General features: G+C 36.6%; 1 protein-coding gene across 1 annotated transcript in view; it reads left to right on the top strand.

The window, feature by feature from the left end:
- ACSS3 (acyl-CoA synthetase short chain family member 3) overlaps positions 1-22,967 on the top strand; it is a 328,915-nt gene that overhangs the window by 33,300 nt on the left and 272,648 nt on the right. The window contains exon 3 of the mRNA XM_053716935.1: positions 21,322-21,466. Within this exon, the coding sequence (XP_053572910.1) occupies positions 21,322-21,466 (145 nt within the window). The remainder of the gene's footprint in view (positions 1-21,321; positions 21,467-22,967) is intronic.

Below are 22,967 nucleotides of genomic sequence, written 5' to 3'. Positions count from 1 at the left end.
GCTTTTTTTCTTTTGGTTTAGAACTCTGGACAGCACTTTTTTATTGGTGGATGAATGTATCCACCAATCAGCAAGGACAACCCAGGTTGTTCACCAAAAATGGACCAGCATCTAAACTTACATTCTTGCATTTCAAATAAAGATACCAAGAGAATGAAGATCAGTGTCCCTTTAACAAGCCTCCCTCCTCTACTATGTTGGAGCCGCTATTTGTTTTCCAGTATTTTTTTCCAACAAAGGTGGCAACCCTAATCCTGTCAGTTTCATTACTCTTAGCAGGGAAAAATGTTAGAAAATAGCAGTCATTGGAGGGGCCAGGTTGGAAGATGTCTAAAATTTCCCATGTATTAATCTCTATTAAATTGTATTGTGCATAGTACAAAGCATTGTTAAAAATATATTTTACATGATAATGGTTCAATCTGATTATTTTGATTTGAATTGATTAATGAATTCTTAGAGCCATTAAAGTCAAATTTTAACTTTCACAAATCAGATAGTGTGCATTTAAAAAAATAAAATAAAATCCAATTTACTTCTATTATCAAAATGTGCTTCTTATATGCACACTTTTTGAGACACCAGTAATGCAATCTAAATTCGGTAACTCATATTGGTATGTGAGATAGTACTGATTAAGCAAACTGGACTTTAACCCCTTTGCTATCTGGAATTCAGAGAAAATCTTCCACAAACTGACAAATAATTTTTTTGCTATTTATTTAGTTTTATTTTTAGTACACAACCCAATTTATTGTTTTAGGCCCATTTTGGTATATTTCATGCCACTGCATCGCCACTTAATGCGATCATATTTAAAAAAAAAAAAAAAAGTTAACTTTTTCTGAAACATTGGGTTTCTCACTGAAATTATTTACACACAACTACTGCAGTCATAAGACAAATGGTTGTAAAATGTTCTCTGGGGTCCCCTTTGGCTTTGCAATGAGTTTTTTTTTAGCAATTATAAGCATATATATTTACATTTGCTGCCCATCGCTGAGTGACTTACCCCCTTCACTGCGCTACATTCTCATGCTGTTTCTTTCAGCATGAGAATAAGGCTCCCATTGGAGCTTCCATGCAATGCCAACGTGAGGTTGCGGTCGCTTGTAATACAAAGTTAAGCGCAAATATTACTTTAGCGAGTGCGATATTTTGCGCTCCACTTTTAATCTCGCCCATAATTGGCTATAATCAGATATAAAAAAAAATTGTGAATTGGATAATCCTTTTTGTTTTATTTTGTATTTTTTTTTGCATTCAGCAAAATGCCCCTTAAATAGTACAGATTTATTTTAATAACAATCTGTGTAATTAGAAAACATAGGTCAAGTTCATTAGAGGTATGGTTTCACTCCATGTATATCTCATTAAGGGCGAGTGAAAATGGATTTATCACGGCTCTTGACGCACGTTGGAAGTAGCGTGCGTATTACAGGTTGAAAGTAACCGTGTTTACTTGAGCACAAATTAATTTAACGTGCATTGGGATGGGATAGCTTGACTTCAAAGCTCCGGCTAGCTGTTACTCTCAAATAAAAAGTTGCATAAAATACAGAATTATATTTAAAAGTTAAACTACATAATAACATTGTCTAATAGAAATTTATTTAAAAAAAAATGAGTGCTCCACTCATAATCTAGCCCTAATAAAAACTAACATAATTAATAGTACAGTTATCATTACAAGTTTTCTGCGCTTATTTAATTTTTCTGTATAAAAGTCATATTATCAACACTTTTATAGTAACTGAAAGGTGCTGCAGCATGTGAGAAAATAGCTTTGCAGGGCAAATATCAACTTTATGAATTTTACTTTTTTATATATACTGTATATATATATATTTTGATTTTTAAATAAATGTCAATATTTATGACAAATATATACATTATACCACAGTTTTAATAGGTTTCATGGAAAATTCCAGCCAAGGCATAAGGCAAATGAGATCTCCCCCAAGGAAAGTACTTTTTTTTAAAGCACAAGAATATATTTGAAGGATGGCTGCTATAAACATATAAGCCAGGAAAAGTGTCCTAGGAAATAGCATGTGATTTAGAGAGTAATTCTAACAAATTGATTTAAGTAGGGAATTTCTACCAACTGTGATATCATTTGAAACATCAGTACATTTAGAAAAGGTCTTTGTGAGACTACAAAAAAGAAAATAGACACACAGCAGTTTCATAAACCTAATTTTCACTTTAGAACTTTTAGCTAATGATTGAATCGATGCAATAAAAATGAAGTACTGTACCTGGAAACATTCTACCATAGGGAGTTTCTATCAGTGTTGCCAAATGTTTGACTTTAGTATAGTGCACACTTGCCAGTAGTTTATAAAAGATATTAAACTTACTCAACATTCATTGTTATGTTTATCTTGTTGACCAAGGTGAGTACTACTACTAGTACAGGTCACTAGAAATTATGATTTATTTATAATAGGAAAAAACCTTTACTATAATAAACTGTTGAGTAGGGATGGGCAAATGTTTTGCAACATATGAAAAATGAAATTTAATTTTTTATTTTTTTATTTTTTTTATATATTTTTATTGAGGTAAAATTGTTGGCATACACAATAGACTTTACAACTTTATACAATTGCTCTCCAAGAATACTGCTAACAAGGTATATCATAAATGTCACATTGTCATATATATAAATAAAAGAAAAATATGACACAAATAATGAACAATAAGTGTTATCGCAAAAGTGGTAAACCCAGGGTGCATACTATAAGCGCATGGATGGTGAGCAATAATTTCACACTAAATTACAAATCTGTTGTAAAGAATAAAACAGTTTAAAATAATGTTAGCCAACTAAAAGAGCTAAGCCCTCAATTACATGCAGGAGGTCTCTCTTGGGCCTCTCAACGTATGGGATAGTGCCATTTACAGAGAGCTACTTGGTTTGTAGGAGATCACTCATGGGTCTCGTTAGTAAAACCTCATGTTTTTATTATTTACCTATTCAAAGGGTGTAAAAAAAAAAAATGGGCAAAATATCTGAGCAGTTAAGGTGAGTGAAGGATTTTTGGTGCCAGCTATATAAAATGAAGCTATTAACATATGCTATATTGAAAGAGAATTTGTCTGTGCTGACCGCCTTACAAAAAAGGGCAATCTTAGGACATGTTATAGGGCAATCTAGTAAAAGGTAGGGATAAGCTGTACCTGTTCATGTAATTTAAGAGTCTGTTATAGTAAAAGCAGTGTTGCAAAAAACTACTGACTCACATGTGCAACTTAAGCTTAGGCTAAGTAATGTACTATACCCTCCTCCAAATGTACATACTGGCTATATAGATATGTGCAAGATGCACAGCTCCGGCCGCAAGCCGTACACCACCGCACAATAAGTCTAGAACAACATTATAGCCGTTTTAAGTTCTGTGAGGAAGTCACAATATCAGAAGGTATATGCTATAAGGAGGGATATGACCATATATGCTAAGATGATATTCTGGTAAGAGGATACACTTTGTATGCATCTAGAAGTAAGTCAGCCACATTGGCAAAAAGCCACTGAGTGACTAACTGTGGCACACGTTGTAAACACTTAGAATTAAGAGAAAACAGCTTGCAAGTAAAACAGTAATTGACATATAAAATATTCAGCTTGGAGTGATTTAAACATTATAAAGGACAAGGCAGGAAGTCTATACTATGAGAAAAAACATGTCCATAAATGTTGAAATGTTATTTTGGAGGGAGGATACACCTTGTATACAACTAGAAGTAAGACATCACAATGGTAAAGAGCTCTCAAGAAAGGCTGACCATGGCACATATTGTAAACATTTAAAAAATTATAGTATAACAGCATACACATAAAACAGCAACTGTATACAAAATGTTTAACTTGGAGCTGTTAGGACATTACAAGGGACAGGGTCAACCAACTCCGGTGCTAATCCTCTCGATGCAGTCCCTTATGACACTAGGGTGCCAGAGCGCACAAACTCCACACCTTAACCAAGGGGTAACAGAAAAATAATAACCCTGATCCAAAGTAATGACCCGGGTAAACGGCCATGCCTCTGTATAACAAAGGGTTCGCAAGACTTGTAAAGTCAGTGAGGATCGTCGCGCTAATGCCCATGTACCTTCATGGTCTCGGAGTAAGTGTTCTGGTGAGGCTCTCCTGCTTGTAAGCTCCCGACGGGGTAAAGAAGCTGAGGGTATCTCTTTTTTATTTCCCTTACTGAACCCTGCATTCACATTGGGCGCGACTTGTATATCAAGCCCTGCAATAGTGCGCACCTTATCTGTATTGATCGAGGTAGGTTTAACACGCTGGGGCCCAAGAGCGTTATCTTTTGAATGCGACACCACGGCAGGGCCGACTGGAATATCTTGCTGGGCTGTCATGAAGCCTTCAGGGGAGAATGACTTAGTCAGCTATTCCTCCAAGGCCGCGTGGTGATCCGAGAGAAGGACCCGTAGTGCCTGCAATATGGCGTTAGCACACATTATGTCCATAGTTGTTCTCTATAGCAATCGGCCGGCCAGCACACCAAGCAGGAAGAAAAAAGTAATACATTGTGCTAGCACCTCTTGATTCTGTATATTCAGCGCAGTATGCAATACGCTGCCTAACGACAAGGCTCAAAAGGGCCTCGCCGGGGGGTTAGTAAAAGGCCTCAGCCTTATTATTCGCTCTGGGTGCTCAGTCATGTCCATCAAAGTTTCCTTAGGCTTGTCGATACAGGAGCTTTAGGCCTAGATTTAGAGTTTGGCGTTAGCCGTGAAAACCAGCGTTAGAGGCTCCTAACGCTGGTTTTAGGCTACCGCCGGTATTTGGAGTCACTCAAAATAGGGTCTAACGCTCACTTTTCAGCCGCGACTTTTCCATACCGCAGATCCCCTTACGTCAATTGCGTATCCTATCTTTTCAATGGGATCTTCCTAACTCCGGTATTTAGAGTCGTTTCTGAAGTGAGCGTTAGAGCTCTAACGACAAAACTCCAGCCGCACATACCCCTAATCTAACCCAAACCCCCCTTAAATAAACCTAACACTAAGCCCCTGAAGATCTTCCTACCTTGTCTTCACCTCAACAGGTATCACCGATCTGTCCTGGCATCCGGTGCTGAAGAGGTCCAGAAGAGGCTCCAAAGTCTTCCTCCTATCAAGCAAGAAGAGGACATCCGGACCGGCAAACATCTTCATCCAAGCAGCATCTTCGATCTTCTTCCATCCGGTGCGGAGCGGGTCCATGTTGAAGCATCCGACGCGGATCCATCCTCTTCTTCCGGCGTCTCCCGACGAATGACGGTTCCTTTAAGGGATGTCATCCAAGATGGCGTCCCTCGAATTCCGATTGGCTGATAGGATTCTATCAGCCAATCGGGATTAAGGTAGGAATATTCTGATTGGCTGATGGAATCAGCCAATCAGAATCAAGTTCAATCCGATTGGCTGATCCAATCAGCCAATCAGATTGAGCTCGCATTCTATTGGCTGATCGGAACAGCCAATAGAATGCAAGCTCAATCTGATTGGCTGATTGGATCAGCCAATCGGATTGAACTTGATTCTGATTGGCTGATTCCATCAGCCAATCAGAATATTCCTACCTTAATTCCGATTGGCTGATAGGATTCTATCAGCCAATCGGAATTCGAGGGACGCCATCTTGGATGACGTCTCTTAAAGGAACAGTCATTCGTCGGGAGACGCCGGAAGAAGAGGATGGATCCGCGTCGGATGGAAGAAGATCGAAGATGCCGCTTGGATGAAGATGTTTGCCGGTCCGGATGTCCTCTTGCCGTATAGGAGGAAGACTTTGGAGCCTCTTCTGGACCTCTTCAGCACCGGATGCCAGGACAGATCGGTGAACCCGGTGAGGTGAAGACAAGGTAGGAAGATCTTCAGGGGCTTAGTGTTAGGTTTATTTAAGGGGGGTTTGGGTTAGATTAGGGGTATGTGGGTGGTGGGTTGTAATGTTGGGGGGGCGTATTGTATGTTTTTTTTTACAGGCAAAAGAGCTGATTTTCTTGGGGCATGCCCCGCAAAGGGCCCTGTTCAGGGCTGGTAAGGTAAAAGAGCTTTTAAATTTATTAATTTAGAATAGGGTAGGGAATTTTTTTATTTTGGGGGTCTTTGTTATTTTATTAGGGGGCTTAGAGTAGGTGTAATTAGTTTAAAATTGTTGTAATATTTTTCTTATGTTTGTAAATATTTTTTTATTTTTTGTAACTTAGTTCTTTTTTATTTTTTGTACTTTAGTTAGTTTATGTAATTGTAGTTATTTGTAGAAATTGTATTTAATTTATTTATTGATAGTGTAGTGTTAGGTTTTATTGTAGGTAATTGTAGGTATTTTATTTAATTTATTGATAGGGTAGTGTTAGGTTTAATTATAACTTAGGTTAGGACTTATTTTACAGGTAATTTTGTTATTATTTTAACTAGGTAACTATTAAATAGTTCTTAACTATTTAATAGCTATTGTACCTGGTTAAAATAATTACAAAGTTGCCTGTAAAATAAATATTAATCCTAAAATAGCTACAATGTAATTATAATTTATATTGTAGCTATATTAGGATTTATTTTACAGGTAAGTATTTAGCTTTAAATAGGAATAATTTATTTAATAAGAGTTAATTAATTTCGTTAGATGTAAATTATATTTAAGTTAGGGGGGTGTTAGTGTTAGGGTTAGACTTAGCTTTAGGGGTTAATCCATTTATTATAGTAGCGATGAGCTCCGGTCGTCAGATTAGGGGTTAATAATTGAAGTTAGGTGTCGGCGATGTTAGGGAGGGCAGATTAGGGGTTAATACTATTTATGATAGGGTTAGTGAGGCGGATTAGGGGTTAATAACTTTATTATAGTAGCGCTCAGGTCCGCTCGGCAGATTAGGGGTTAATAAGTGTAGGCAGGTGTCGGCGACGTTGAGGGGGGCAGATTAGGGGTTAATAAATATAATATAGGGGTCGGCGGTGTTAGGGGCAGCAGATTAGGGGTACATAAGGATAACGTAGGTGGCGGCGCTTTGCGGTCGGCAGATTAGGGGTTAATTATTGTAAGTAGCTGGCGGCGACGTTGTGGGGGGCAGGTTAGGGGTTAATAAATATAATACAGGGGTCGGCGGTGTTAGGGGCAGCAGATTAGGGGTACATAGAGATAATGTAAGTTGCGGCGGTTTACGGAGCGGAAGATTAGGGGTTAATAATATAATGCAGGGGTCAGCGATAGCGGGGGCGGCAGATTAGGGGTTAATAAGTGTAAGGTTAGGGGTGTTTAGACTCGGGGTACATGTTAGAGTGTTAGGTGCAGACGTAGGAAGTGTTTCCCCATAGGAAACAATGGGGCTGCGTTAGGAGCTGAACGCTGCTTTTTTGCAGGTGTTAGGTTTTTTTTCAGCTCAAACAGCCCCATTGTTTCCTATGGGAGAATCGTGCACGAGCACGTTTTTGAGGCTGGCCGCGTCCGTAAGCAACTCTGGTATCGAGAGTTGCATTTGCGGTAAAAATGCTCTACGCTCCTTTTTTGGAGCCTAACGCAGCATTTTTTTGGACACTCGATACCAGAGTTAATTTTATGGTGCGGCCAGAAAAAAGCCTGCGTAGCGTTAACAGCCCATCTACCGCCAAACTCCAAATCTAGGCCTTAGTGTTTAAAGGATCAGGCTGAAAGATAAATAGACAAAACCGTCTGGAGTGTTATATAACGTAAATATGATGAAAAGACAGGAGCAGAGTGTTGATATGCGACCTATCATGGCCGCCTCCCGGAAGTTCCCCATGAAATTTAATTTTAACACATTTGTTAGTTTGTTTCGAATTTCAAATTTTTGTACAACATTCTAACATTCACTTAATATAATAGTATTTCTAATGCTCTCCTTAAAGGGACAGGAAATCCCAAAATTATCTTTCATGATTTGGATAGAACATACAATTTAAACAACTTTCTAATTTTTCTATAATCAAATTTGCATTATTATCTTGTTATTCTTTGCTGAAGGAGCAGCAACAACTTATTGGCAGCTAGCTGAACACATCTAGTTAGCCAATCACTAGAGACAAGTGTGTGCAAGCACCAATCAGTAGCTAGCACCCACTAGTGTAGGATATATGAGTATTATTTTTCAACAAATGATACCACGAGAATGAAGCACTTTTTAAACCTAAAGAAGATAATCCATCCTTGAAACGCATAGTGGTTGTTAGGAGGTGCCGGACGGTATCCTGTTTCATGGTCTGCTGGTTTTTGCTGCATGAAGTTTTATATAGCAGCCAAGTCAACCATTGCCACCTTATTTTTAATGCAAGTATACTTTTTATCTACAGTGTAGATTTTTTATTGTGTACTATTTTATATGTATGATTGTTCCAAATCACAGTGATCTTAATTACATGCTCTGTCTAAATAATGCAAGTTTAATTTTGGCTTTCCTATCCCTTTAAATGTAATATTTGAGTCATAGCGCTGCAGAATCTGTTGACGCTCTGCAAATACCTGATGATCATCATCATAATAATAAGTATGTGACATTCGAAGTAGAAAATGTAAATCTATATATTTGTATCTATTATGTATCCATTTACTAAACTACAACATGAACTATTTGTTAAATAAAATGTTAGATTCGAAATTTCAAATGTGGATATTCAATTTAATTATGAACATTCGAAGACAAAAGTAACATTCTAAAAACGAAAATAACATTTGATTACCAAATTTTTGTAGATTTTCACTCTTAACATTCGATTGTCCAAAACGAATATCCACAGGACTATTCTTTCTACCAAACTAATTACACTTTCAGAACATTCGCCCATCCCTAGTGCTGACTACAAGTACAGTAATTGGGCTGCTACTCATCATGCTACTGTTCTTTCACCTGTATCTGAAGCTGTCTTCAAAGTCATTCTCTTATTTTAACCCCTAACAAGTATCAGTTAGTGACACTCTGCATCTTCACACTGGGTGCCACCATCTTGTAGTTTTTATTTTTTATTTAACTTTTAAACTGTGGGGAAAAAAAACAACACTTGTAATGTAACACTTCTGATGTCTGTTATGTGAGCTAAACTGAGGTGCAAGGACCAGCTTTCAAAAAGCCAGATCTTTGGAAGTGCACTGTTCGTATCACATGATACAACAATATGCAAGCTACAAGATGGCAGCACCCTGTATAAAAGTGCACTGCTCCTATCACATGATGCAACAATATGTGAGATACAAGATGGCGGCACCCAGTATAAAAGTGCAGTGCTCCTATCACATGATACAACAATATGTGAGATACAAGATGGCAGAACCCAGTATAAAAGTGCAGTGCTCCTATCACATGATGCAACAATATGTGAGATACAAGATGGCAGCACCCAGTATAAAAGTGCAGTGCTCCTATCACATGATGCAACAATATGTGAGATACAAGATGGCGGCACCCAGTATAAAAGTGCAGTGCTCCTATCACATGATGCAACAATATGTGAGATACAAGATGGCGGCACCCAGTATAAAAGTGCAGTGCTCCTATCACATGATGCAACAATATGTGAGATACAAGATGGCGGCACCCAGTATAAAAGTGCAGTGCTCCTATCACATGATGCAACAATATGTGAGATACAAGATGGCGGCACCCAGTATAAAAGTGCAGTGCTCCTATCACATGATGCAACAATATGTGAGATACAAGATGGCGGCACCCAGTATAAAAGTCCACTGCTCCTATCACATGATGCAACAATATGTGAGATACAAGATGGCGGCACCTAGTATAAAAGTCTAGTGCTCCTATCACGTGATGCAACAATATGTGAGATACAAGATGGCGGCACCTAGTATAAAAGTCTAGTGCTCCTATCACGTGATGCAACAATATGTGAGATACAAGATGGCGGCACCCAGTATAAAAGTCCACTGCTCCTAGCAGATGATGCAACAATATGCAAGATGGTGATGTCCAATATAAAATGCAGAGCTTTATGAACTGGATTCTGTAAGATGAAGATCTATTGTCTCACACACCAGTGATTAAATGCTATTATGTTAATGGTAAACTTTAATAAAACTTTAATAAAAATATTTCAAAATAAATACTGGTCAGCCAGCGACATTAACTAAGATGGCTACTAGCAGTGAAACAACAGCAGTGCGAATGCTTGGAGGCCATCTTTGTTAAGGTAACTGTGAGTATTATGCACCTGGCTTCCCCTTGTGCATGAACACCCCTTGTGCATAAACAGTGCTTGCGGCAGCCTTAACAAAGATGGTCGCCATACATGCTTGCTGCTGTTATTTCAATACTGACAGCCATCTTGTTTAAAGTAGCCGGCATAGTGATGAGCTGGGATGCTTCAGATTTCAGTGCCCACAGGCACCTTGGCTGTAAATCTGGCCCTGCTCTACATTCTGCATGGTATGTGTATAAGTAGATAACATCAATATAATAGTCACTGCAAACTGCAAATATTGGTATAGTTACTGATTCCAGTTTAATCTACAGATATGGTAGCATCTGTCAGAAAAGCACTGGACAAGAGAGGTTGTCTGGTTTAGTATTTATTGCTAAATTTGCAGTGATTTGAAGCAGTGCTTTGAAGTCTCTTTTGTTCGGTGAGAATTTGAATGTTTCATGAATTGCGCTTGTTATCTTTTGTATTTGCCATTTAAAAACTCATTATTATTTTTTTAATCAATTATGGACAACAAAGTCTGTATAATCATGTGGAAATGTATTCACAATTCTGCTCTGTACGCCAAGATAAAATACCAGCATGCCAAGTGAAATACTAATATGAAGATAATTATAACGCATTTATTGCAATTTTAAAAGGCCTTTATAATATCCTATAATGGTCTTGTAGAATGTAAATTCATATTTTACACTTATTGACCACTTCAATACAGTGGTTTCACTCAACATTTCTTTCTTAGGGTTTTATATGTACATTTACCAGAACTAATTAGTTAACATCTGCTTCCTGCTAGCTTAGTAATTTAACCACTGCAAGTGCTAGTAACACTCAGAGGACCATATATTTAACCTTTGTTCTACTAGTAACTTACATTTCATATTCATTCAAACCCCTCGGTTCTAGAAACAAAAAAAATGAAAAAGGGATTAAACCCTGGAGTGGTGGGTTGTCCCTTTTCCTCTGACAGCCTTTTCAACTTTCCATCTATCTGCCAGACAAATGCTTACCTCTACTCAGTAAAGGCAAATAACGTGACATGTAATGTTGGAATTGTGGACACAGATTTCTGTACAGAAGCACGGTGTACCTGTCAGGGTCCTTACCCTGGCCGCTTGCCGCGGCGAATGCGGGGCCCCTGGCAAGTCCCACGTGCAGAGACGCCAAGACCAGTCTGATCAATAGCTGCAGCTGCTAATTTAAAGGGCCAGCCTCTGATTGTTAGGACTCCCACCTGGTAGGCACAGGTGTGGGAGAAGGCCCCTCAGTAGATCACTCTGTACTGAGTTATTGCCTAAGAAAGTCCTTATTACCTTGTTCCTGCTCTTTATCTTGTGTATGCTTATCCTACTGCTGAGACCAAAGATCTCTGCTGTGATACTTGTGTATGCTTATCCTACTGCTGTGACCAAAGACCTCTGCTGTGATACTTTTGTATGCTTATCCTACTGCTGAGACTAAAGACCTCTTCTGTAATACTTGTGTATGCTTATCCTACCACTGAGACCAAAGACCTCTGCTGTGATACTTGTGTATGCTTATCCTACCGCTGAGACCAAAGACCTCTGCTGTGATACTTGTGTATGCTTATCCTACCGCTGAGACCAAAGACCTCTGATGTGATACTTGTGTATGCTTATTCCCCTGGTGAGACCAAAGACCTCTGCTGTGATACTTGTGTATTTTTATCCTACTGAAGACATTTGCTGTTATCTTTGGGTATGCTTATCTTTACTGCTCAGATCAAAAGGCCTCTGCTGTGATACCTATGTATGCTCTTTTGTTCCTGGACATTTTTACAAAATACCTCACCAACAGTACCCGCTGGGTTTTGTGCTTGCTGAGATACTTGTGCTTGAAGTTTTCATTGTAAATACTTTATTTGGTCTTTATTCTGGTTCAATATTGACCTCAATTTAATTTACCTGTTTCTGGATTATTTTTCTTCAGTAAAGTTTGTTCAAGAAAAGATTTTCATTGTTTTGTTTTTCTATTCCTACATACTGAGTTCCAGACACCTCCCTCACAGTACCCAACAATTTACACAAGAGTGTTGTGGAGCTACCCAAATAAAAGTCTTCCACCTTGGCTTGAGTGCTTAAGCCTAAAACTATCATGTACTGATAATATAGAGTTGGATATGCCACATGCGTGAAATCGGTTCTTTGATTTAAGCATGCAGGCAATACAATATTTACAAGTCTATTGTCTAACATACACATCCTTAGGGGTCGATTTATCAAAAGCTTCACCCACCCGAAGGCAACTGGCCAATCAGAGAGTGCAGCATGTGCTGTGAATGGAAAAAGTAGAGACATGCACACAAACACATAGGCAGAAACACACACCCTTGGTGCAGAAGGGTTTGGGGCGGAACTTATGCAAGATTAAAGGGACAGTAAACCTTAAAAATAATGTTATATAATTCTGCACATAGTGCAGAATTACATAACATTATTTAGGTGCTATAGCTATAAATGCCTTTTTTACCTTTTAATTTGTTAAAAATATGGCGCTTTTACAGACCTGCTCTCTGCTGAGCGGGTCTGTTATATTTAGTCATCGCATCGGGCCAGCTGTTTAGTCACAGCCCGGCCCGACCGCGCCATAGCACTAAGTGCAGCTCGCTCCTGTGACAGGAGCGAGCTGCACTTAGTCTTATGGCACGGTCGGGCCGGGCTGTGACTATACAGCTGGCCCGATGCGCTGACTAATATAACAGACCCACTCAGCAGAGAGCGGGTCTGTAAAAGCGCCATATTTTTAACAAATTAAAAGGTAAAAAAGGCATTTATAGCATTTATAGCACCTAAATAATGTTATATAATTCTGCACTATGTGCAGAATTATATAACATTATTTTTCAGGTTTACTGTCCCTTTAACTAATGAAATAAGCGCCCACATCCCACTGACTGCATATGAGGGTTCTTTTGCTATAAGGAGGGGAAACATTTTTTGCATCTATTTTACTTCAGACTTTGTCTGACTCTGGATCAACATTACTGGACACATCACTGTAGAGTGCTAGAGCCCTTACTGTTTTTTTGCATGTTTCATCCACCCCTGTAAATGGACGGATGACTTGTGTAGCTAAGGCTTGTTCTAGTATAATAAGGCTTCAAACATTGTAAAAAAGCGTCTGCATATTGCTATAGAGACATACCCCTCTTCCGGCTAAATCTAAATAAGTAATAGTAATTTTTGGGCTGACCTTCCCTTTAAGGGAATAAAAGAATGCAGCCTATACCAGTCTGCAAGTGTGCAAACAGAGTTTGGGCTATATCTGAATATTAGTTTGTTTTTGGTTAACAAGAATTCTTTTGTTCTGGGGGACAGGGAAATGAATGAAAAGAATAAACATAAAACAATATACTAATTTGACAAAATAAAGCTGCAGTTTCTATTGCAAAATGATTCTTATATATGAATGTTTATAATCATGTAGTTTACAAGTTTGTGTTTAGTGTCCCTTTAAGCCAAAACTAACGTCTTGTTTTACACAGAAACACACAAGATAGTCTATTTGTTTTTTCTGACAACTTGCACCCTTTGACTTTTTTTTTTAAAGTGTACTAAAGCTTTATCAAGCTTTTCATTTTTATTAGGACAGCGTTTAAATGATCTAATAGTGCTCAGCCACCGGTGCTGGACTGTTTTGTCTTTTACCTTTGATTATCTTTTCGAAACTTTCTAAAACAAAGAATACATATATTTTTTTGTTCATTAAGTTGACTGACAGTTCACATTTAGATCTAATAGGATTAGTTTTAGTGTATTACAATAATTGTCCACAAAAACTGAAGACAGTAGTTGCAATGCTAAAATACTTTATCCTTCTTTAAAAAAAAAACTGTACTTTTCAGATTGACTTCTCTTTTTCTATGTATATCCTATTAAAGGGCCATAATACCCAAATGTTTAAACACTTGAAAGTGATGCAGCATAGCTGTAAAAAGCTGATTAGAAAATATCACCTGAACATCTCTATGTAAAAAAGAAAGATATTTTACCTCAAAAGTTCCTCAGTAGCCACCTCCCATTGTAAAGGATTTCTAAGCAGCATTTTAGTGTGTTTGTCCTGGGACATCTGAAGGGACTAGCATCGTGCACTCTCATATTATTTCACCAATCAGGTAAAGGAAGCTTACTATGAAATCTCATGAGAGTTAAGTCAAATCTCATGAGATCACAGTAAGAGTTCATGACCTCAGCACTGCTGATGCTGATTGGCTGCTGTTCATTTCTTCATTTTTTTTAATTTGTTTACCTGCAGCTGGGAGCAGCTGAGTATAACTTTATACACAGAACTTACTCTGCTGAGCTGAGGAGATTGTGAGGTAAAATATCTTCCTTTTTTACATAGAGATGCTCAGGTGATATTTTCTTGTCAGCTTTTTACAGTTATACTGCATCAGTTTCAAGTGATTTAGCATATGAGTATTATGTCCCTTTAAGTGCAGATAAAGTTTATAATATTTCTATCATAATGTAAAATTTCAGAAAATGAAAGCTAAAGGAATAACAATTTTCTAGTTTTCTTACATTTCTTAAATGGATCACTGAATCTAATGATACTACCTGCTTCAGTATATTACTGTGATCAGTCAAAAGAGAGGATATGATTGAATTTAAAGGAAAAAATAATAATTTAAAGGGTCACAAAACCCTTGAGATTATTACATTATCAGCTCATTGATAACAGACCCTAACTGGCTTCAGCAGCGGAGATTGGATAAAGTGAACATGCTTTTAAAATAAAGAAAGTCTATATTAGAATATTTTCCAGCAGGACGGATATAACATACATTACAGCTGGGTCAATTCATCTCAAGCGGTCCAATAGTTGTCATGCTTGACCATTTTTAATTTTCCTAATTTGTTTTGAGTGATAACCTCTAGGTATTGGTATTGCAAAACCACCAGTTTTTTTAATTTAATTTTACTTGGTTTAACCATGGCGGCCATCTTTGTGTCATGGTGCAGGGAAGATTCTCGTTATACAGATGTTTACAGAAACCTAAATATCGGCTCAGTATGGTCCTAGCTCCTTGGAACAAAAACTGATGTCTAGAACACAATACAAGGTGCATGTGCATTTATAAACCTTTTGCACATTCTTGTTCTTTAGACTTAGAACTTAAGTCCTAATGTAATGATCAAGATTTCTGAAAGTTCATTTTTTTAGTTTAAATTTATAATAGGAAGGGTATAGTCATGAAGGCAAATGGAGATCATATCAAATATTAAGACATTTTCATTTTTGGTATGTACTAACAAACATTTTGTTTTTGCTTTTATTAGTGAAAATGATCTAGTTTGTTTGGCAAGATACACAGTATTTGTCAAACAAAAATACAAGATAAAAAAAAGAGAAAACAAACTAGGGAATGTGTACTATCTCTCTCATATTGTGAAAATAAGTGCTAATAACACTGCAAGGAATGGCCATTCTGGGCACAAGTCACATTGAGGTTACCAAAGACAAGTTACATATGCTTGGTGACAGATAATGCTGAAATGCATAGAAGCTTTTATATTACTGAGCTATATCCATATTAGGAATACATTTTGCTATAAATCTAATTATAATCACATTTCTGTTTATTTCTAATTCAGTATGATGTGATTTTTTTTTTTTTTTTTACAGGTTTATATTCCAGTGTTTTACTGATTAAGTTATATTTAAGGGGGGCAGATGATAGGTCGGCCGGCAAGACATTATGGTCCTAGCTTAAAAAAATGGGTATTTTAGCATTTTAATCATAACTGGTATAAGCTACAAAGGATCCCCTATCTAATGTTATATTAATCATACTGAAGGAGTTTGAGAAGCTTCACATGGAAAGCTCCACTGAATGAGTCTCTATAATGAAGCAGGTCACCTAAATGCAAACTATCAAGGAAACTTCCCCCCTTATTTCAGTTCTTTTGACAGACTTGCAATTTAGCCAATCTGTGCCGTCTCATAAGTAACTCCACAGGCGTGAGCACAATGTTCTCACCTTTGAGAAAGCTGTGGGCGAAATGCGCATCAGGCGTTTTCAACCCCCCTGTGTCTCTCTACATGTACAATTGAATGGATGATGGTACAGAGGTATAACCTTTATGTTTTGAGTTATTTTTGCAGTACTTGGATGCCCGGACCCAACAAGGTTTAATAATCCTGCACTCTCAGCCTTTTAAGCATAGTTTTGCAGATTAGGAGTTCTAATGTTTTTGGTTGAGTGTGCAAGAGGGGACAACCATGGCTAACTGCTCCATAACTGCACTCAAACGTTTTTGGCTTGTGGTCTCTTGTATGGAGTTTGTACACAGGGGAAGAGGGGGCATTCCCCATTTTTAATAACAGTATTAATAACAGTGTTGTACTATGTGGTATTTTTGAGTAAGGTATTTACTCTATTTTAATTAGCCATTATTAAAGGTTAAGTTTTAGCTGCGTTTTCTTAGTCAGGGAGACTACTTTAGAAGTGAGTGCTTATACAAGGTGCTTCCTTTTCTTTCTTTTTTCATGAAATACTTAGTTTAATTGGCGCTATAGCACCCCCCCCCCCCCCCCCACACACACACTGTTCTTAGTGAGTTAAATTTTGCTCTTCTTGTCACACATTAAAGGGACAGTCAAGTCCAAAAAAAAACTTTCATTATTCAAATAGGGCATGTAATTTTAAACAACTTTCCAAATTACTTTTATCACCAAATTTGCTTTGTTCTCTTGACATTCTTAGTTGAAAGCTAAACCTAGGAGGTTCATATGCTAATTTCTTAGACCTTGAAGGTTGCCTCTAAACTGAATGGTTTTTCACCACTAGAGGGCGTTAGTTTATGTGTTCCATATAGATAACATTGAGCTCACGCCCGTTAATTTACTGAGGAGTGAGCACTGATTGGCTAAAATGCAAGTCTGTCAAAAGAACTGAAATAAGAGGGCAGTCTGCAGAGGTTTAGATACAAGGTAATTACAGAGGTAAAACATGTATTATTATAACTGTTCTGGTTATGCAAAACTGGGGAATGGGTAAGAAAGGGATTATCTATCTTTTTAAACAACAACAATTCTGGTGTTGACTGTCCCTTTAACTTAAACAAAATAGTGAGCACAATGTTATCTATATGGCACACATGATCTAACACAATCTAGCTGTGAAAAAGTGGCAAATGCATTCAGATAAGAGGCGGCTTTCAAGGGCTTAGAAATTAGTATATGAGCCTACCTAGGTTTAGCTTTCAAATAAGAATACCAAGAGAACAAAGCAAATTTGATGATAAAAGTCAATTGTAAAGTTGTTGTTTTTTAAATCTTTTATTTATGTCCAATAGAGGGTACAATCTATGAAAAATAATAACAGCAAACAAACAATTTTTTCGCCATGCAGGGCTCAGTATTAAATGAAAAGTCACATATTTTCCTACTCACAGGGTATAGAGCTAAATACTAAGTCATAGTCAACATAAGCTTTAACTTAATTTAGTACCTCATAGTCTATTGGTTATTTTATATTTTTAAAGAAAAAGGGAAAACAAAAAACAGAATGGGAAATAAATAAATAAAGAGAAATGAAGAACGGTGGGTAAGGTTGTTCACCATATCCCCAGCAGTACTATCTCTGAATTCCTAAATGGGTAGATCAGACAATATATCTCACTTTCTAAAAAAACGCCCAATATCACGTTCATCATTCAGATTCGTATCTTTCTGTTCTAATATACATTGCTTCTTCAAACAATTTTTAATCTCCAATAAATTGGGAATCACTTTTCCTATTTTTTAAAAATTAGGTACCTAGCTGCTAAATTGGTCATATTGATAATTTTGTCATTTGGCTGGATTTCCTTTATACCCTTCCAAAGGAAGACAACATGTAGCAATGATAATATCAAAGGAGAGAGCTTCAACCCCTTGTTGATCAAGTATTCTAGTTTCAACCAAAAGTCCCAGATCATGTACAATGTTAGCTGAAGGGAAAGAGCATTTTGGGCATTTATTGAAGTTAAGATTCCCACACCTAGAGCCTTTTTCAGAAGTGTAGAAAGTCTTATATAATAATTTCATATGAGATTCCCTCCATGTTGTAGATAATGTGACCTGCCTGGTTTTTTAAATAGAAGCTTGAATATACCTAGCCTCAATATTATTCTGAGGTATCAGTATGTTCCAATCTAAAGAGATCTTCTCTAGATTGGAAACGCCTTTAAGGGAGCTTAGTGCTTGGTAACATGAGGAGATTGACATATGTCCATTTTTAACTATAGCCAGCCAATTTTCAAGGTTCCCAAGTGACCAATTCCAACCAGTGTCATCAGTTAATTCAAGAACATAGTGTCTTGCTTATAGATAAGCAAATAATTCCTTATTGGAAAAATATTGTTCTTTATATTTACGTGTGTATGATTATCTGTCTTATTTTAAGGTATGGATATTGCCTTTCTTTGGTCAAGAATAAGGTCTTAGGTGCCTATATAAGACAGAAAGTTATGTCTTCTTATGAAATTATAAATTGTACTTACATAGTCTAAGAGTATCCTAAATGCACTACTATTTTAGTGGAGTGCTGTTGAATTGTAGATCTTCTACTGTCTATAATGTGGTAACCAGACAGTAGGTGAAGTATTTACACCCTTCTTTAAATAATACAGGGCTCTATGTATGATCTTTACCTAGTAGAATTCATTCCCTAATAATAAAAATTCTGGTGTAGACTGTCCCTTTAACTTTGTTTTAAAAGATAGATAATCCCTTTATTACCCATTCCCTAGTTTTGCATAACCAACACAGTTATAATAATATACTTTTTATCTTTGTGATTATCTTGTATCTAAGCCTCTGCAAACTGCCCCCTTATTTCAGTTTTTTGACAGACATGCATTTTAGCCAATCAGTGCTGGCTCATAGGAAATCCACGTGCGTGAGCACAGTTTTATCTATGTTACACGCATGAAATAACACTCTCAGGCGGTAAAAAACTGTCAAATTGCCCTGAGAGAAGAGGCGGCCTTGAAGGGCTTAGAAATTAGCATATGAACCTCCCATGTTTAGCTTTCAACTAAGAATACCAAGAGAAGAAAGAAAAATTGGTGATTAAAGTAAATTGGAAAATTGTTTAAAATTACATTCTCTATCTGAATCATGAAAGTTTATTTTGGAGTAGACTGTCCCTTTAACACTTTACTAGAATTCACAATACAATATGTATCTATATCCCCTTGCCTAAAAGGCTGTGTGGCCTAAACACATTTTTTTTTATTATTATTTTTGGCACTATGGAATATTATTTATTTATTCAAACTATTGTATTATTTTTATTAGTTTTATTATTTTTTAGATTTTTTTGGAGCAACCCCCTCCTTTTTCATGAGGGGTATATCCTCTATTTCTAATACGTTGATGTATTGTAATTTAATGTATTTCTTTATGATGCTTATATACATATACAAGTAATTCAGATTGTTACAAACTAACAGTATCATCATATATGTAGTAGCAAACATTTTGGGTCTCCTGGCTCCATCAGTTATCTCTTTAAGAAAGTTTGCCTTTTGATTGTTTTTTTTTTTTTTTTTCTCACTGGCTCCGGGATACTTAAAATTCTTTTAGCTTAATATATTTCAAAGCTTGAAAAAGGCCAAATACAAGGCTGAAACACGTTACGCTTTATGCTCCTATACCAGTTGGGACAATGTATCGAGTGGTAACATTTGGGGATTATATTAAATTAGGCTTAGCTGGTGATTAAATTACCCCACACAACGCCAACCACTATTGTGATAAATATGCCCATTAGTGTGGCTTGCACTCTGTGTTGTCACGAGCAATAGGTAACTGACAGGACAAGTTTGCCATAGAAGCTGCATGATTGATTCTCTGACCATTGGTCTGTGTACTATTTCTACCACTGATTCTGTGAGTAGTTCCTTTTTCGTGTGTGCGATCCTGAGGTGTACATACTTCATTATGGGCTTTTTTCTATCTATTACAGGTGGATTTTTGTATATATGGACCACCACTAGACGCACCGTTTCTACAGACTTTTTATGCTGATTTTTTTTTTTTATTTCACTGTTGACTTGTGATTTACTTACAAATTCAAGCATTTTATTGAGTTTTTATGATATAATAATACAACTTTTAATTTATTATACTTTTTATTAGTCACTTCTATTTTTTTATTTGTTATATCCGTTCTGAGAGACATTGAAAATATTTGTTTATGCCACATGCCTTTTAGGCGTAGTAGTATAGATATACATTTTATCATCTCTTAATAAAGTTTTATCAGCAGACTCCACACAGTTTATTAACAGGATGCAGCCCCATTGCTTTATTAATATGCTTAATCTTTAATGCAAATTGATGTCTAGGGTCCTCTAGATGGACCTGTAAGCGGTTAACCCTTTCACTACTAATACTTGAGATCATTAATATAAAGTGTATAGCTCTTCTATGAGTGTATCTTATGAGAGGTCTTTACAGTTTAATGTGTTTCCTGGTGTCCTTTAACCCAAGAGTGGTATTTTGCTCCTTCAGATGCGGCCCAAGTGTGGCCTTTTGCTGATTTACGAATAACTTTCTATCATTGTGAGATGCTGTTGTTAGTTCAATGTTTGTCACCTAATGTTATATCTCATATCTCTTTGTATTAAAGTAATACTTGAGCTACCCTTTACCTTGGTTATAGTATTAGATTCATAATGTGTTTGTTTTACTTCAATGGCTGACATATGGGAAGTTTCTGACCGAATAAAAAATGTCCACATAATTCTTCATTGAAATCTACGAAAATTGTTATAGATAACGTCTGTGATGAACTTTTCAACTTGAATAGAATCTAGCTCATAATTTGTTAGTCTAAAGATTTTTGTTTTTAATGCTGCATTCATGGTTATGTCTAGGGAAGAGATAAAATCAATAATTCATCTGTGAACAAGTTACATAGATATTTTTGTGTGAAGAAAACACTCAAAACTTAATTAGATCTTCCCATCTAACCTACTATACATCAATAGACATAGACAAGATATGTTTTCTAGCGATTTAGAGCTAGAAAAGCACATCAATTGTGAAGATTGTACAGGAGTAAATAAATACATTGTATTTTGAACTGAAAATTCACTTTCTAATGGGCATTTTTACTTTCAATTTAAGGTTTATCGGTGGAGAACTTAATGTTTGTTACAATGCTGTGGATCGCCATATAGAGAATGGACGAGGAGATGAAATCGCTGTGATCCATGACAGTCCTGTGACTAATACTAAACATGCTATCTCCTACAAAGAAATGTATGATCAGGTAATATTTGATAAACAAATTCTATATAGATATACTCTAACCCAAACTGCATTGAACAAATAACTCTTTAATACATCTATTATCACCTTGATTTTCCTCCTTTAATGAGCAATTCTTAATTTCCTATCGCTATACTTGATGTAGCACTTGTCTATCTAGGTCATTTTTCAATAACCCACATCTTAGAGGAGCATGTGACCCCATTCCCTCTTTCGACCAAGTAATCTCATCTTTGTTTAAAGGGACAGTTTACTCAAAAATTTTCTCCCCTTTAATTTGTTCCCAATGATCCACTTTACCTGCTGGAGTGTATTAAATTGTTTACAAGTAGCTCCTTTACCCTTATATTGGCATTTGAAATTGTTGATTTAGCATGTGGTATCCCCACCTATTCTGAAAGTTTGTGGCCGCGCGTACCAGCTATAGATAAGCTTTGTAAACACAGCCAGCAGAAGAAATTACACTCCCAGTGCGATATAGCAGAGATAAGGTAATAAAATGTTGATTTTCCATTGTTCTCTCAAAGTACTGGTGATTGTTTTAAGGACAGATATAAGATTAAGAAGCAGGTATATGTGCACAATGTGATACAGTAATGAGATCTGATTATACCTACAAACTCAACCTATTTTATTAGGTTGTGGCTTTAAAACACAAAATCAGATCTTTAATATACAGAAATAAACCTTAAAAAGCTAATTTTCATACATTTTTTACTCTGCAGTTGGTAAAAAAAGCAATTGTAAACACATTAAGGGAAAAACTATTTTACAGTATACTGTCCCTTTAAGTGGCAAAAGGGGCTACTAGCAGGAAGTGTCTGGGCATTTCCTCAGAAAACTGCAACTCTTCTGCTTTCTATTGTCTGAGCTTATCCATAGTGTAAGGTACAGCTGTCCAAAAGCCAGCAATGTCACTGATCTGTTACAGGATACAACAATACGGGCCAACATGGTGCCCAGTATAACGATGCAGAGCTTTATCACCAGCCTTCTGTAATGTTATAAATAAGAGACCCGCTTTAAAGAGATATGCAGGTACAGGAGATAAAACAAAAGCATTATATTATAGTTGTGCTCAGCAGTTCAATGTCCCTTTAAACAACTATAACTTTACTGCTGCATTTTCTTACATATAATCTATTTGCTTTTATTTGAATCTTATTTATGAAAGTATTACTTTTATTTCAGAACTCTCTGTTACCTACATGTGTGTGACAATTTGCCTTGCTGTTCTAAAATTGGAAACAAATGATTTGTTTTTTATTTTTAATGCCCAAATCATATGACCAGATTAAAAAAATAAAAATAAAATAAAAAACACATGAAAAGAGAGATTTGTTATGCTGGCAATTGTCAGTGTGTTCTTGCTGTTTTTCCCTTAGCCTGTTAGTTTATTGTTGTCATTATAGATGTGAAAAAACACACTGTCATGTGGAGTAAGCACAAATCTTCTTATACCAATTATATTGTGCCCTTCAGCGAAACAGAAACACTATTCT

The sequence above is a fragment of the Bombina bombina genome, chromosome 6 (assembly GCF_027579735.1).
Source record: "Bombina bombina isolate aBomBom1 chromosome 6, aBomBom1.pri, whole genome shotgun sequence".
Lineage (NCBI taxonomy): Eukaryota > Metazoa > Chordata > Amphibia > Anura > Bombinatoridae > Bombina > Bombina bombina.
Note: the sequence above shows the minus strand (reverse complement) of the source record. Positions and strands in the feature narration are given on the sequence as shown.